The sequence below is a fragment of the Macaca mulatta genome, chromosome 14, assembly GCF_049350105.2.
Source record: "Macaca mulatta isolate MMU2019108-1 chromosome 14, T2T-MMU8v2.0, whole genome shotgun sequence".
In the NCBI taxonomy this organism is placed as follows: domain Eukaryota; kingdom Metazoa; phylum Chordata; class Mammalia; order Primates; family Cercopithecidae; genus Macaca; species Macaca mulatta.
The window spans coordinates 18679160-18694728 of NC_133419.1; the positions used below are offsets into that span (position 1 = coordinate 18679160).

The 15569-nt window shown below is 48.6% G+C and overlaps 1 protein-coding gene across 4 annotated transcripts in view; it reads left to right on the forward strand.

Annotated features, from left to right (window-relative positions):
- Positions 1 to 4622: 4622 nt before the first annotated feature.
- Positions 4623 to 15569, forward strand: part of LRP4 (LDL receptor related protein 4) — a 60696-nt gene continuing 49749 nt past the window's right edge. For all 4 annotated transcript variants that reach the window (XR_013403860.1, XM_015114355.3, XM_077962959.1 and 1 more), the window contains exon 1: positions 4623 to 4848. Coding sequence is in view for 3 of the 4 variants with exons in the window: in XM_015114355.3 (XP_014969841.2) it covers positions 4797 to 4848 (52 nt within the window). In the remaining variant the exon portion in view is untranslated. The remainder of the gene's footprint in view (positions 4849 to 15569) is intronic.

A 15569-nucleotide genomic window follows, 5' to 3' on the forward strand; every position in this document is an offset into this window, starting at 1 on the left:
GTAAGTAGTTACTGAGTAAGCAAATCCTGAAATTAAGCCTTTCTAAAGCAAATAGGTATAGGACTCTATTAGTCCCCTTAGCTGTGCTTTCTCTTCTAAAGTTTTAAGAACTGGCCGGGCACAGTGGCTCACACCTGTAATCCCAGCACTTTGGGAGGCCAAGGCGAGTGGCTCACTGGAGATCAGCCTGGACAACATAGTGAAACCCTGTCTCTACTAAAAATACAAAAACATTAGCCAGGTGTGGTGGCACACACCTGTATTCCCAGCTACTCAGGAGGCTGAGGCTCAAGAATTCCTTGAACCCAGGAGGTGGAGGTTGCAGTGAGCTGAGATCAGGCCAACCTGGGGCCCAGAGTGAGACTCTGTCTCAAACAACAACAACAACAACAACAACAAAACAACAACAACAAAAACAACAAAAACAAAACATCTCCATTGACATTGCCTTCAACAAGAAACTGATTCTGGAAATAGGATAGAGTAATTCTTTGCAGTCTCATGTTTTTAATCTTTTAAAGCAGTTTCTCAACCTTGGCACTATTAACATTTTGGGATGGATAATTCTTTGTGGTGGGGGATGCCCTGCTCACTGTAGAATGTTAAGCACCATCTTTGGCCTCTATTCATTAGATGCCAGTAACATCAACTCCCCAAAATTACTGGGTGCAGTGGGGCACACCTGTAGTTCTAGCTACTTGGGAGGCTGAGGCAGAAGGATCACTTGAGGCCAGGAGTTCAAAGCAGCAGTGTGCTGTAGTTGTGCCTCTGAACAGTCACTGCACTCCAGCCTTGGTAACATAGTGAGACCCTATCTCTAAAAGAAAAAGCATGGTGGCTTACACCTGTAATCCCAGCACTTTGGAAGGCCGAGGTGGATGGATCACCTGACGTCAGGAGTTCGAAACCAGCCCAGTCAACATGGTGAAACCCCATCTCTACTAAAAATACAAAAATTAGTCAGGCATGGTGGTGCATGCCTGTAATGCCAACTACTCAGGAGGCTGAGGCAGGAGAATTGCTTGAACCCGGGAGGCAGAGGTTGCAGTGAGCCAACATCACACCACTGCACTCCAGCCTGGGTGACAGAGTAAGACTACGTCTCAATAAAATAAAATAAAACAAAATAAAATAAAATGGAAGAAGAAAAGAAAGAGAGAAAGGGACAAATGGAGGGAAGGAGGAGGAAAGGAAGAAAGGAAGGAAGAGAGGAAGGGAAGAAGGGAAGAAGGAAAGAAGGAAGGAAGGAAGGAAGGAAGGAAGGAAGGAAGGAAGGAAGGAAGGAAGGAAGTTTTTAGATATTGCCCCATGCCTGCCAATTCACCTGTGGTTGAGAACCACCTGTGGTTGAGAAGTGTTGAAGTGTTAAACTTCAGGCCTTATTCTCTTGTAGAAGAATTACATATAGAAATTCAGGTTGTTGAATGATTCCCAGGTTATAAGAGAATTCTACCAACCCAGTTGGATCAAAATAGTGCCCACCCCTATCTTGTTTCCTTAGCACTGCCTGTGTTTCCTTTGAAAAGACCATTAGTGATGGTCTAATTCATGGCAATATTCTGATCTTGGAAATTCAGTCCCCTGGACTGTCCCAGAAAGATGAAGGAAAAGGGTGGTGTTTCTGAGGAAACCAAGGCCTCTGAGACCCCTCTGGAATTGGCAGTCCCCTGCAAATTTTCTAGGGGCATGTCCCAGAGGACAATGAAAGGGAGACAAACAGCCCATTCTGGCATGCTTTTCAGGATCTCTCACTCCAAACAAGAAAGTCTGAGAGGCCTCGTAAAAATAAATATGGCTTAGTACTCCTGGCACAAGAGCAGTTTCTGACAGCCAAGACTTAACTCACCCTAGGGGGTGACCCAGACAGGGACTATGCACTAAACTAGTTTCTTACCCATTGATATTCCCAGTGACTCACAGCAGCCAGGGATGACTCTGCACACCAGAACTGTGCTGAACCTTAGAGAAGGACTTGGGATGCACATAGGAAATAGTCTCTCGAGCTGAGTCAGACAGGGACAGCCAGCCTCTCATTTCTTCTCCAATTCCAGAAAAACAACACAAATCATGCCTCTGGAAAGGAACCTGTCCTTTGCATACAGAGTGGAAACTGTTTATAACTTCTTAATCCCCTGACACTGAAAGTATGGGGACCGCCTGTCCTGGATTTTTTTGGGACAACTGTACTCATTCTACCACATGTCCCTGGTTTTCAGATGGAAAAAAATATGGTCTCCAGAATCCCAAGGTCTTTCCCAACAGATTTAAAAAAAAGTCTTCGGCCAGGCACAGTGGCTCACGTCTATAATTCCAGCACTTTGGGAGGCCGAAGCGGGCGAATCACCTGAGGTCAGGAGTTCGAGACCAGCCTGACCAACGTGGAGAAACCCCGTCTCTACGAAAAATACAAAATTAGCCAGTCGTGGTGGCGCATGCCTGTAATCCCAGCTACTTAGGAGGCTGAGGCAGGAGAATCGCTTGAACCCGGGAGGCGGAGGTTGCAGTGAGACAAGATGGCGCCATTGCACTCCAGCCTGGGCAACAAGAGCAAAACTCCATCTCAAAAAAGAAAAAGAAAAAAGAAAAAAAAAAAGCAAGTCTTCATAAGCAACATATATGAAACCCTGAGAATAACCAAACCTGTATTAAGAAATGAGAGGTGGGGGCCGGGCGCGGTGGCTCAAGCCTGTAATCCCAGCACTTTGGGAGGCCGAGACGGGCGGATCACGAGGTCAAGAGATCGAGACCATCCTGGCTAACCTGGTGAAACTCCGTCTCTACTAAAAAAATACAAAAAAAAAACTAGCCGGGCGAGGTGGCGGGTGCCTGTAGTCTCAGCTACTCGGGGAGGCTGAGGCAGGAGAATGGCATAAACCCGGGAGGCGGAGCTTGCAGTGAGCTGAGATCCGGCCACTGCACTCCAGCCTGGGCGACGGAGCGAGACTCCGTCTCAAAAAAAAAAAAAAAAAAAAAAAAGGAAGGAGGGTGCGGGAGGAATCAGCCTCTACTTTTTACGTTTTTTTTTCTCCTTGGATTTTAGGCTATGGTACCTGATTTGAGGCCAGAAAGGTTGACTGTCTTTCCTAGCCCCAAGATCATGTAAACCTGACCTAACTCTACTGCCGCCTTCAGTCAGCAAGAAGAACTACACACCCAGAAAATGCTTCAGTAATAGTTACCATGGTGATGCTAGTTCAACCACATTGCATCTGGGTAAAAATTTCAGGCAAAACAATACAGAAAACTACTGCCTAACAAGGATTTAACACCTTACATCTTTTTGTTGTTGTTGTTGCTGTTGCTGTTGCAAAGTACGGTTCATCTTAGCTTTGGTAAAAGATGGTAATTTGAAGTGAAAGCATTGAAAAAAACAAGCAAGGATGAAATGTCAATGTATCTATTTGGAGAAATCCAATAACCACTTTGCACTATGCCAAATTACTTTCCCCTCAGCTAACAGGGGCATCTGGGTCTTCCTGACTGTATTTACTGGTGAGGAAAGTGAGTTAATGAAATCCATAGACGATCCAAAGCCAGGAAATGCTGGCATGTCAGATGGGAGGGAAAAAAACGATATACTGGGCCATCAGAAAGTTGGACATTTGGGCAAAAGGAACAAAACAAGATTCAACCTGGAAAAATGGAAGGTGGTGAAATTAACCCGTATTATTAATATGCATTAGGCAGAGTAGACCACAAAAGGAAGGAAGACTAGAGACAAGTTTATGATTTTATGTAGTAAATCAAAAGTTAAATCTGAGGGAAGGACCTACAGACTGGGGCTGGAAGGAGGCTGAGGGCTTTGTGGGAGTGCAGTTGCCCATGAGGACTTCTTTCCTGATCCCCTCCCTTCCTTGTCGGGATCACAAAGTCAAAGAAGGTGAAGAGGCTAACAACGGTGATTTACAAAGACAGCAAGGAGGAACTAAGTCTGTCTGGGCCGAATCTGGGCGTCTGAGCTGGAGCAACAGGACCCAGACAACCATCTCAGGAAATGAGTGAATGAAAAGAGGGGGTCGGTGAATTATTTAGCCCAAGAACAACGCTGCCTAGACCGGGGGAGGCGAGGGAGAAGACAATCTCAGAAAAGGAATTTTGACAGTGAGAACGCTAGTTAAGATACAGCACTCCAGGCCCCCTGATGTCCGTTGTTTGATGTCAATAAAGACCCAAGAGGATTATGCATCCGCAAGCCTTGCGTATTCGGAGACATCAATAAAGTCTGGACTTGGGGCGGGTAGGGGGGGCCGGGGTCACGTCCAGGCGACTTGGGTCAGCTCAGGTGCTCCTCTGAAGCATAGAGCTGGAGTGAGTGGGGGCGAGACTTGCCGCTAGGATAATTTTTTTTTTTTTAAGTTAGGGACATTCAAGCAGTAGTAATAGGGACAGGGAGGGGGCTCTCTCTCGGGCCAGGAATGTGGGGGCGGCCTGAGGAGGAGCGGGGCCCCGCGCAGGAGACGCCGGCGGGTGGGGTCGGGGGACCGGGGAGCCGAGGCCGAGGGCGGGAAGGGGCCGGGCCGGCGCTGGGGGCGGGCCCAGGCGCGGTGGCGGTGGCGGGGGCTGCGGCGCGGGGGGCGGGGCGGCCGGGCCCGGGACACCCCCTCCCGGTCCCCTGGCGGGGCAGCGTCGGCTCTGGCAGCACTGGAGGAGGCGGCGGCGTCCGGAGGGCGACTTGCGGGGCGCGCAGGCCGCCGTGCACCCGGGACGCTTCCCCCTCGGGGACCCTCCGCGGGCTTCTCCGCCGCGCCGTCCCGCGGGAGTCGGCAGGACCCCGGGCGGGCGGCGCGGGCGGCACCATGAGGCGGCAGTGGGGCGCGCTGCTGCTTGGCGCCCTGCTCTGCGCACACGGTAAGCGGCGCCCGCCGGGAAAGTTTGTCCCTGGGTCCGGCCGCTGCAGGACTCCCCTCCCGGTACCCGGACGGCGCGGGCTGGGGCCTGAGACCCCTCGCCCTCGCTCCTAGCCGTGGCCCTGGGGCTGTGTGCTGGGGAGTGGACCCGGAGCGGCCCCGCTCCAGCAGCCCGAGCGGGGGCATCAGCGGAGGCGCTCCAGCGGGCTCGGGTCTGGGCCGGGGCGCGGGTAAGGTCCGGGGCGTTCGTTTGCTCGCCCTCCCTCACTGCTCTTTTAAGAGCGGGGGCTGCTTCCCTTTAAGGTTAGGACGGGGGCTCTGTGTCCTTGGTGCGAATGAATGCGTGCGAAGAAAGGGAGGCGGGCGAAGAGGGTCGCTAAACCCGTAAATTGTAAATAGCTCTCCTTCCTGGGGCTGGGGGCTCGGGCGGGTTGCGGAGAAGGGCCCCGGTGGAATCTGAGTACTTGGGCACCGGGATTCCTCTACTTGGAGAACAATTCCCGGACTCCAGGTCTTGCTCCCACCAAGGGACTCTGGGACACTGTTTGCGGGCAGCATCTCCCCTCGGCGGTGTTTCGGGGTCCCTCTCTTGGCTGCGGCCAGTCAATTTCCAGCCCTGGATCGTCCCCAGGGGAGGTGGTTGGAAAGGGGGAAGAGGAGAAATATAGGGGAAAAAACTGCTGGAAGGCTCCCTCAGATCTGCCCTGGCCGGGGCAGGGGGGCAGGGGGCGGGTATCCCTGAACCCCAGAAAGCAACCTCCCGGCCCGCGCGGCGGGGTCCGGGCCCTCAGGGGAGCTGGACGGCTGCAGCAGGACTCCTTGGTGCCCATACCCCCTGTTGTGTGTGACTAGGGCTCCGGTGGAATCGGCTTCTCCGCGGCCTCTTAACGACCGTGGGTGCACCCCGTGATTGAGCAGCTGCCTCTAGTTTGTGCCCAGAGATCAAAGAACTTTGATCTTTGAACCCCAGCCCTATTCACCCATCGCTATTCATCGTGGCGGGAGTTCCGAGTCTCCCCATTTTCCTCGCAGCCCCGATGTAGGGAGCTGGGGCTCAGAATGAAGGGGTCTGCAGATCCTGCCTGGCCTTGCACCGGTTCTTTATTTCACGTAGGACAGCTCGTGTGGAAAAAGTCAGTGCAGATTTCGGAACTTGCCTGGCAGGGCGTGGAGATGTCTGGGCACTCGTTTTAAAGATTGGTTTACCTCCCAAATCCAAAACAGAGTTTTCATGTCTGTTATTTAAACTACCTGTGGGTTTTCAGGGGCTTTTTCCGTGTCCTCTCCAGCCCGGACTGAGCCCTTTCTCTCTGAGGAGCGGTAGCCTGGCCGGCCCACGTTCCGCTCCGCTCTGCGCTCTCCCCTCCCCGGCTCTCCTGGATGGTTATTTGTAGCCTCTTTGGCGTGTTGGGACAGCGGCCCTACTGGGGTAGGAATGTAGCTGTTCTTCCCACCACATGGGCCCCTTAAAGGGACAGCTTTGCTTTTTGGGGGGTTTCCCCCTTCGGGTTGCAAGGGAAGGGGATGGAACTTTCCTCTCGGCCCCCTGGAGGAAGTTTTGAAAAAGATCAAGGGAAATGGCAAGGCACTGCGGAAAAAAAAAAATTAGGGTTAAAACGGATACCAACAAAGCCAGAGAGGAGATTGTCGCCTTCTGCCCTAGGGAAGGGGGAGCTGGAAGGTTCCGGGCTGAGACTGGCCAAGAAGATTTTACTGCTCCAGAGCTGTCAACGCTGCAAATATTACTTGTGCATAGAGGAAGGGGGTGAGAATGGGGGGAGAGAACTGCGTATGTCTAATGTTTCACAGAAAAAGAATGGGAGGATTCGTGGTAACTCTTTTAGGCTTTTTTTTTTTTTTTTTTTTTTTTTGGAGAGGGTGTCACTCTGTTGTCCAGGCTGGAGTGCAGTGGGGCAATCATAGCTCACTACAACCTCGACCTCCCAAGCTCAAGTGATCTTGTCATCTCAGCCTCCTGAGTAACTGGGACTACAGGCATGCACCACCGCACCCTACAAATTTTTGGGTTTTTTTCTAGAGATGGGGTTTCACCATGTTGCCAAGGCTGGTCTCCAACTCCTGGACTCAAGCAATCCACCTGCCTCAGCCTCCCAAAGTGCTGATATTACAGGTGTGAGCCACTGTGTCCAGCCCAGGTTTCTTTTTAAGGAAAAAAGTTTAATAGAAATGTCTAAGCATGGAAAGCTTTCTGTGCACATATTTGTAAGGGTAGGCAGTGGCGTGAAGGTATACACATCACCTGGCCTGATACTGAGCCACCCTCGGCAGTCTGGAGGGGTCAGATTCACAGTTCACCAGTGAGATTGAGCAGTTTCAGAGCCTGGAACCAGCACAACGAAAAAAAACAACCAAAATACCACCAACACATCTTTTGTACTGACAATTCCAGGGGCTCAGGGAGACAGCAGTTGTGATAAATGTAGTAGTAGATCCATTAGGCAGACCTGACCTCAGCAAGGCATGAATTAAAGACACTAAAGTTTGAGGTGACATTGGGAGGCTGAGACTAGCGGATCACTTGAGGCCAGGAGTTCAAGACCAGCCTGGCCAACATGGCGAAACCCTGTAATTTTGTAAAAATACAAAAATTAGCCAGGCATGGTGGTACATGCCTGTAGTCTCCAGCTACTTGAACGGGTGAGACAGGAGAATTGCTTGAACCTGGGAGGCAGAAGTTGCAATGAGCCAAGATCGCTCCACTGCACTCTAGCCTGGGCAACAGAGTGAGACTCTATCTCAATAAATACACAAAGTTTAAGGTGCTTATTTGGATGCTGGTAGTCCTTTGGGCTTTTCCTAGAGCGTATTGGTTTGGACTCAACCCACATAACTCTCCAACCTTAAAGATTTTGGAAGGAAACTTGATGGCTGGTAATAGCCCTTAGCATTTTCATCCTGAAGATTGAAGTAAAGGCATAGATGACAAGCATTGGAAGAGTGGAAACTGTGTTTGTTCTGGAGGTCTCATCCAGGTAAGGGAAATGTTAAAACTTCCTGCCTAGGTGTGCTTGGGTAGATAGAAGGTCGTATCTGAGAATAAGTGCAGAGCAATTGAGCTGAGACTGGTCTCCTTTCCATCTCGCTGTTGTCGTGACCATGGTTGTCATGGTGCTTGAGTGACCTTGTCCTTGATCTGTTGGACTTGTGAAACATACTTGGCTTGTCACTGATTTTGGATTTCCTCTTCTGTACCCTGATGAATATCGGATAACATCTTTTGGACTGGCACGTGGTATTAAGAATGACAGGTGCAAGGGAACCAAGTCTGGCCATGTCTGATACAGAGCACGTTGGGTATGTCCATCTTCTGGGCCAGCAAAGAACACAGGAGGTCACAGAAGACAGAGTGTTTTATAGCTGTTCGCTCACTCTTTCTGCTGATTAACTGCCAGTCTTAACTGTTAGAAGGAAAATGGGAGAAATTGTTTATGTTGCTGCCCCTTTAAAGAAAAAATAAATACTGAAGGTTCCTGAATAGGAACAGAATTTCAGGGACTACTTTAAGAAGTAGTCTTGTCTTTTCTATGATTGGGCAAAATTATGAGACAGTCTGTGCCCTTGGTCGACTGGGTCTGTTAGCCTGTTCCAGCCACGGTCTCTCTACATTCCTTGATGCAGCTTAGCCACGAGTTTTGTCACAGTTGCCTGGACATGGGGCATCTGGGCCCCAGACTATGTCTGGACTGCCATCTCATCTTTAGCAGCGGAAGCCCTCCTCCCCTCCTCAGCCTGTGAGGATTCAGTGTCCCAGGGAAGACTCAGTGCTGACTGGTTAGCTGGCAGAGCCTGAGTTTGGCCTTATAAATAGTTCTGATGACTGCATGGGTTTGCCACTCTCACTCCGGCTTAGAGCTGGCAAGGATGAGTTCTTCCTCGTACAATCGGGAGCATTCCTCAAACTGGGCTCCACACCCATTCACTTGTTCATTCATTCAGCAAGCACACATATGTCAAGCATTAATGTAATCACTGTATACGAAGCTCGGTAATTAAGAAGCACCCACAGACCTGGGTTTGAATCTTGGCTCTGGCAATTCTTGGTGACCTTGTGCAAAATCTCCCTGAACCTCAGGGTTGTTACCTGCAAAGGTGAGTAGGGTAGAGGAAGGAAAGTAGTAATAAATTATCACATAGGAATATCATAAAACTTACATGAGATAATAGCATGTTCAAACCATGCAGCACAGAGCTTGGCAACTACTGTGTTACTATAGAGCTAGATAAAAGCTGTAAGCAAAGTCAGGTAAGTGGATCAGAGATGATTCTTGGCTTTAGAACATGGGAGCCAGGTAAATAATTATGCTACCGTGTGCCGTGCTAAAATTGAGACTTACTCCTTCATTCATTGCAGCTGGTCTTTTGCTTGTCTCTTTTAAAGATCTGCCCCTTCTTTCTCCCCTTGAAAACGTGACAGAACCGAAGCATAGTTCCCACTTGTGCCCACTCCTAGAAAAGTGATCTACTAAGCTATAGCATCAGTCTAGGGGAACTCATGTCACCTTAGTTCTCTTGAGAGAGGTCTGGGGAAATGGAGCTTTTCCTCTGAGAGCTTCCCTTCTTAAGTGGTCAGGGATGCAGCCTAGCAACTTCTCCCCCTACGATTCCTGTGACATGGGATGAGAGGGGCTGGCCAGGGACTCTTGTAGCTGGAACAGTTTAGAATTCCAAGCCCTCTCTCCCATTGGCCTGAGAAAGGAGTCAGGCTCCAGAGCTCATAAGGTAGTAATTGCCCCAATTTGGGAGCTGGGCTGTTGTGGAGCCTTCGTAGCTACCCTTTTCAATCAGGAAGCCTGTCAGTGTGCAGGCCTAATTGATGTGGGTCTCCAGCCCCGAATGGCCCCCAACCCCCAGCTCCTCCACCTCAAAGTTTGACCTCTGTTGTCTCTTTTGTTTCTTCTTTTTAAGTTGGTGCCAGTGATGTGATGTTTTTGGGAGCTGCGGAAAGTTGACCGTAACCAAGAGCAGCTGTTAAAAAGAGCCAATTCTCTAGCTTCCTGGCGGTCGTTTGACTCCATTTTCTGTTGTGCATTTTTGATTTAGCAAGAAGCAAACATCCTAGGTGCCCTTGAGCGCCTCTTACGCCCATCTAAGCAGACTTCATCCTTTCACTGCTCGTAGATTCCCATGCTGGCTCACAGATAAGCGGACTCACTGTTAGCGCTCCCTGACGCCCTGTTTCCCCTGCGGAATAGGACTCCCCCATCATTCAGGTTCGAAAGAGGAGGGCAGGGGCGCTACCTGGGACCCAACTGGGGAAAGCCTAGCTGGGACTTGCTGCAAGCCCTGACTTGGCCTATGGGAGCTCCCCCTCACCTCTGTGCAGAGCTGAGGATCAGAGCGGCAAGCAGAGCCGGAAACAAAAGACTGGGAGCAAACCTCCCATCTGGCTGAGAGGCAGTGACACAGAGGTGCTGCTGCATAATTTATCACCGGAGCCGGAGGTTTTCTGGAGCTGGGAAGCTCCTGGCTCCAGGCAGTGCCTTTTTGCAGGAGAGGTACGCTCCCTCTGTCTGGGTGTAGGGCGAAGCAGGTACAGGGAAGGGTATCGGGAGAGACACCTGATTAGCATGTGAAATAAAGAAGCTGCAAGGTTGTAAGTGCCTCCAGGGATCTCTCCAAGCTCGGCAGCTCCACTTCCTGTCACGCCTGGGGGGAGGTGGGGAGGGGTAGCCCTCTAAGTGTTCCCTTCCTATGTTCCCGTGGCCCCAGCCTTGGAGCTGGCCTGCAACCACGTGCCAGCATGGATGAGTACAACAGACAGCTTCTCTGTTGAGTTGACTGTAGCCTCCTTCTAACCAAGTGGACAGGCCAGGTTATGACATCCACAAGCCTAGCAAATAGGAAAGGGGAGCCCCAGGCTTTCCACCTTCCGGCCCTGGGCAGTTTAAACAAGAAGTTTCAACTACAGGCTCCGAAAGCCAGTAAAAGCCAACAACTCTACAATGTATCTTCCCCAAATGAGAATTTCTGCTCTTCTAGGAATGATCTCCTCCAATGACAATTTTTGCAAATTGTGGGAAGTGTGGATTTACAAACTGGGATATGCGGTCTAAAAAATCCAAATATATTTCTGGAGCAGTTAGCATTTTTGAGAGCTTTGCTGTGTCCCTGGCACTGTGATAAGCATTTAGTATATGATATCACATTTATCCCTCACAATATCCTTATGAGGTAGGTACCATTAGATTCCTGTCTTACATTGGCCAGGTGTGGCGGCTCACGCCTATAATCTCAGCACTTTGGGAGACTGGAGTGGGTGGATTACTTGAGGTCAGGAGTTCGAGACCAGCCTGGCCAACATGGTGAAACCCCATGTCTACTAAAAATACAAAAATTAGCTGATGTGGTGGCACATGTCTGTAGTCTCAGCTACTCAGGAGACTGAGGCTGAGGTGGGAGAATCGCTTGAACCTGGGAGGCAGAGGTTGCAGTGAGCCAAGATTGTGCCACTGCTCTCTAGGCTGAGCGACAGAGCAAGACTCCATCTCAAAAAAACAAAAACAAAAAACAGATTCCCATCTTACAGGTGGGAAACAGGCTTAGAGCAGTTTGCTCTCATACAAGTAGTGAGTAACTGAACCAGGATTTGAACCCAGAGTCTAAGCTGTTAACCCCCAATCCCATGCTACCTCTCGAAATAGAATATTTTCAAGCCAGGCTATCCCAGAAGATCTAGGTTGGGAAGGTCTATATTTCACCTTGGATTGACCTCTCCTCTCTGTTTTCAGACATCTCCTTCTCAGGGAGTCTCAATGCATAAGGAATTACTTCTCAGGTGCTTTTTGAGGGAGAGAGACTTTATTTACTTTTTTTTTTTTTTTTTTTAAACAGGGTCTCACTCTATTGCCAAGGCTGGAGTGCAGTGGCATGATCATAGCTCACTGTAGCCTTGAACTCATGGGCTCAGAAGAAGCGAGAGACTTTAGAAGGCTTCCAGAAAATGTGGTTTGTTGCTCCCTGAGCAACCACAGACAAATGTAGTTTGTTACTGTGTGGACTTTCTGATTTGAGATGCAGGGGGAGAGGAAAGCAATATTTTGAGCAGCGCTTCACAGAGCACAGCCATGTTTGAGCCCTGTTGGATTTGTGAAATCTGTTGACAGCTTCCAGGTAGGGCAGGTAGAATTTTGAGGATCTATACCAAGACAGCCTGGCATTGGCTACATTACTGGGTTGAGAGAGAGGACATATCCAGATGAAGATAATGGGATTAGTACAAATAACAAGAACAACAATAACAGCTGTCTAGTATGAACTTCATATTTATTATCTCATTTAGACCTCTTAGCAACCCTATGAAATAGATACTGTTGTTACTCCTGTTTTACAACAGTGGAAACAAATCCATTTCTTAATTGCTTTAGGTTCTGGATTCTCTCTCCTGTCCTTGGCTCCTCAGAATTAGTTGGTGATAAATTAGCCAAGGATCTGCCGGGTGTGGTGGCTCATGCCTGTAATCCCAGTGCTTTGGGAGGTCGAGACAGGCGGTTCACTTGAGGCCAGGAGTTCGAGACCAGCCTGTTCAACATGGAGAAACCCTGTCTCTACTCTAAAAATACAAAAGTTAGCCGGGTGTGGTGGTACATGCCTTTAGTCTCAGCTACCTGGGAGGCTGAGGCAGGAGAATGGCTTGAACCCGGGAGACGGAGGTTGCAGTGAGCTGAGATTGTGCCACTGCACTCCAGCCTGGGTGACAGAGCAAGACTCCATCTCAAAAAAAAAAGGCAAGGATAAAGGATACCATGTGCCTCAAGCTCTTCCAGAGAAAGGCAGTAAAGCAAGACTGTGGTTATTCATGCCACCAACTTAACCCATGGGGGGTGGTACTGCTGCCTGGTACATGGTAGGGTTTTTAAACATCTCAAGTCCTAAAATAGCAGGTCTTAATCATGGAGTGGTTGGATGTGACAGTTCTGGGGTAAGCCAAATCTTTAATAGTAATAGCAAGAGCTATTATTTATTGAGCACATAGTATGTGCCAGGCAGTCCTTTTTATGAATTAACTAATTTATTTCTCATAACTTCCCTGTAAGGTATGGGCTTTTATTGTCCCAATTTTCCTGTTGAGAAAATTAGATAGAAAGAGATGAAATAACTGCCCAGGGTCAGACAGCTAGGAACTAGCAGAGTCAGGATTTTTATCCTGGGAAGTTTTGTTCCTATGTGCTTAACATTATGTTCTTCTGCCTCATAACTTTGGAGGCTAACCATTAAGGACTTCTTTTCTATATGTAACAGTAGCAAGAGAGGGCTGATCTTGCTTGGATCTGTAATCACGTGCCTGATAGTGTCCCTTTTGAAACGACCCACTGAGGAGAAGACTGCACCTGGTAGATTTTCCAAACCAACCAAGTTAAGCTGGCCTCTAGGGATCAGGGGAATAAGAGGGACCATGGGACAGAAATAAGTAGAGTCATGGCGTGTCCGTTTTACAGCTGGATAATACAGCTGGTGAAAGAACTCTTGTAGGAGAAAGGAGTAAACAAAACCTGGATAGGACTAAGAGGCTGCCTTGCAAAGGAAAAGATACGTGTTCTCTTGGGTACTGGTTAGGTAGGAAATAGCTACTTTTATTTATGATATTCTGAGTCCCTTTTCTTTTGACTCCAGCTTTCATAAGATTTTAAAGGAGTGTTTCATTCATTCATTCATTCAACAAACTTGTATTTATTGCTGCCAGTGGATAAAAGGAGAGAGGCATATGCTAACATGCTTTATAAATGAATGGTGATTCCTCCTTTTCTCGTTGTAATCCTAATACCTTCCACACCGGGGTAGCCACCAGACTCCAGAACACTCACAGGGCATTCCTTAAGCCTTCTCATCTCTGGTTCAACTTGAAAAAGCTGCTCTGTAGCTGTGTGTAGTCACGGTCTACCCATGTGCCTCCACGTGACAGGTGTGGTCCACCTTCAGCTGTGCATTCTGTGGAATGGTGGAGAGCAGCGCCTCTCAACACTTGAGTGTGCATCGGTGTCACCTGGAAAGCTTACTGAAAGTCCAGACTCTGAGATCACACTAAGAGAAGAATACTAGTTTAAGTATCAGAATGGGGCTGCCATCCTGGCTCTCCCACATACCTCATGACCTTGGCCAAAGCAGGTGCCCTTACAAGTTGAATAGGCCCTGCAGTCATTGCTCAGGGTTATTGTAATGATTCAATGAGAATGCAAGTGCATATGCAAAAGTAGCTTGCACACTAAAGAGAAATTGCAAAGTATAATTATTTGTTATCAGAAGCACTGTTCCTTCCTGGACCAACAACACTCCAGTGCTGATTCAAAAGTGCTGGGATGCCAGACTTTCCCCGCTTCGTTACTTTACCTTCAGGCGAGGGAAATAAGTCTTTACCTTAGCAGTAACCAGAAAGAGGTCACTGTGTGAGACCCATAAACTCACTGCATATTTGCTATTGGAGAACACATCAAAGAGAAGGACCCAGAAGTTGTAAATTCCCCCTTTTGACCTTGGGGTTTTGGAGATTCTTGCAAGAGTAATACCATTTATTGGGAAGCAGTATAATCACCTGCCTGGGTGTGAATGCTGGCCTCAACCCTTAGTACTTGTGCAATCTATCTACAGACTTAACCTTTCTGTGGTTCATTGTCCCCAGCTGTAAAGTGGTGATAATATTAGGTTGGCGCAAAAGTAATTGCGATTTTTGTCATTAAAAGTAATGGCAAAAACCACGATTGCTTTTGCGTCAACCTAATAACACTACCACCTCCAAGGGTTGTTGAGAGCCTTCCGTGATGTCGCATACGAAAAGTACTTAGTAAAGTACTCGGAGGGCACCTGGTAAGTATTTAATAAATTATGGCGCCGGGCACAGTGGCTCACACCTGTAATCCCAGCACTTTGGGAGGCTGAGGTGGGCGGATCATGAGGTCAGGAGTTCAAGACCAGCCTGGCCAACATGGTGAATCCCCGTCTCTACTAAAACTACAAAAATTGGCCAGGCGCACTGATGGGCACCTGTAATCCCAGCTACTCAGTAGGCTGAGGCAGGAGAACTGCTTCCCAGGAGGCGAAGGTTGCAGTGAGCCAAGATCATGCCACTGCACTCCAGCCTGGGCAACAGAGCAAGACTCCATCTTGGAAAAAAAAAAATGATAGTTGTATTATTATGAAGCTTTTGCTGTGTGTTAGCCCTGTGCTAAGCAGTTCATATGGGTTAATCTTTACAAAGCCCTTTGAGGTAGAACTATTCATATTCCCATTTTATGGATGAGGAAACTGAGGCCTGGAGGGATTAACTTGCTCAAAGTTGTAGAATTTGTGGTAGAACCAAGATTTGAAGCTTCGTCTCTCTGACTCTAGAATCTCTGTTGTCTACTACTAAGTTAGGGTGTCTTGTATACCAGATGGATGGTTCCCTTCTTTCCTTTATATCAGGGGTGTCCAGTCTTTTGGCTTCCCTGGGCTGCATTGGAAGAAGGATCGTCTTGGGCCACACATAAAATACATGAACATTAACAACAGCTGACGAGCTAAAGAAAAAAGAAATCACAAATAATCTCATGTTTTAAGGAAGTTTACGAATTTGTGTTGGGCCGCATTCAAAGCCGTCCTGGGCCATGCTAGTCACAGTTTGGACAAGCTTGCTTTACATGAAAACAGTGAGAAATTGGTAAGGTGGCGGGAGTGGGAGAGATGAGATGTAAAAGGTAAGATTTTAGTTCACCTCTAGAGAAAAATCCT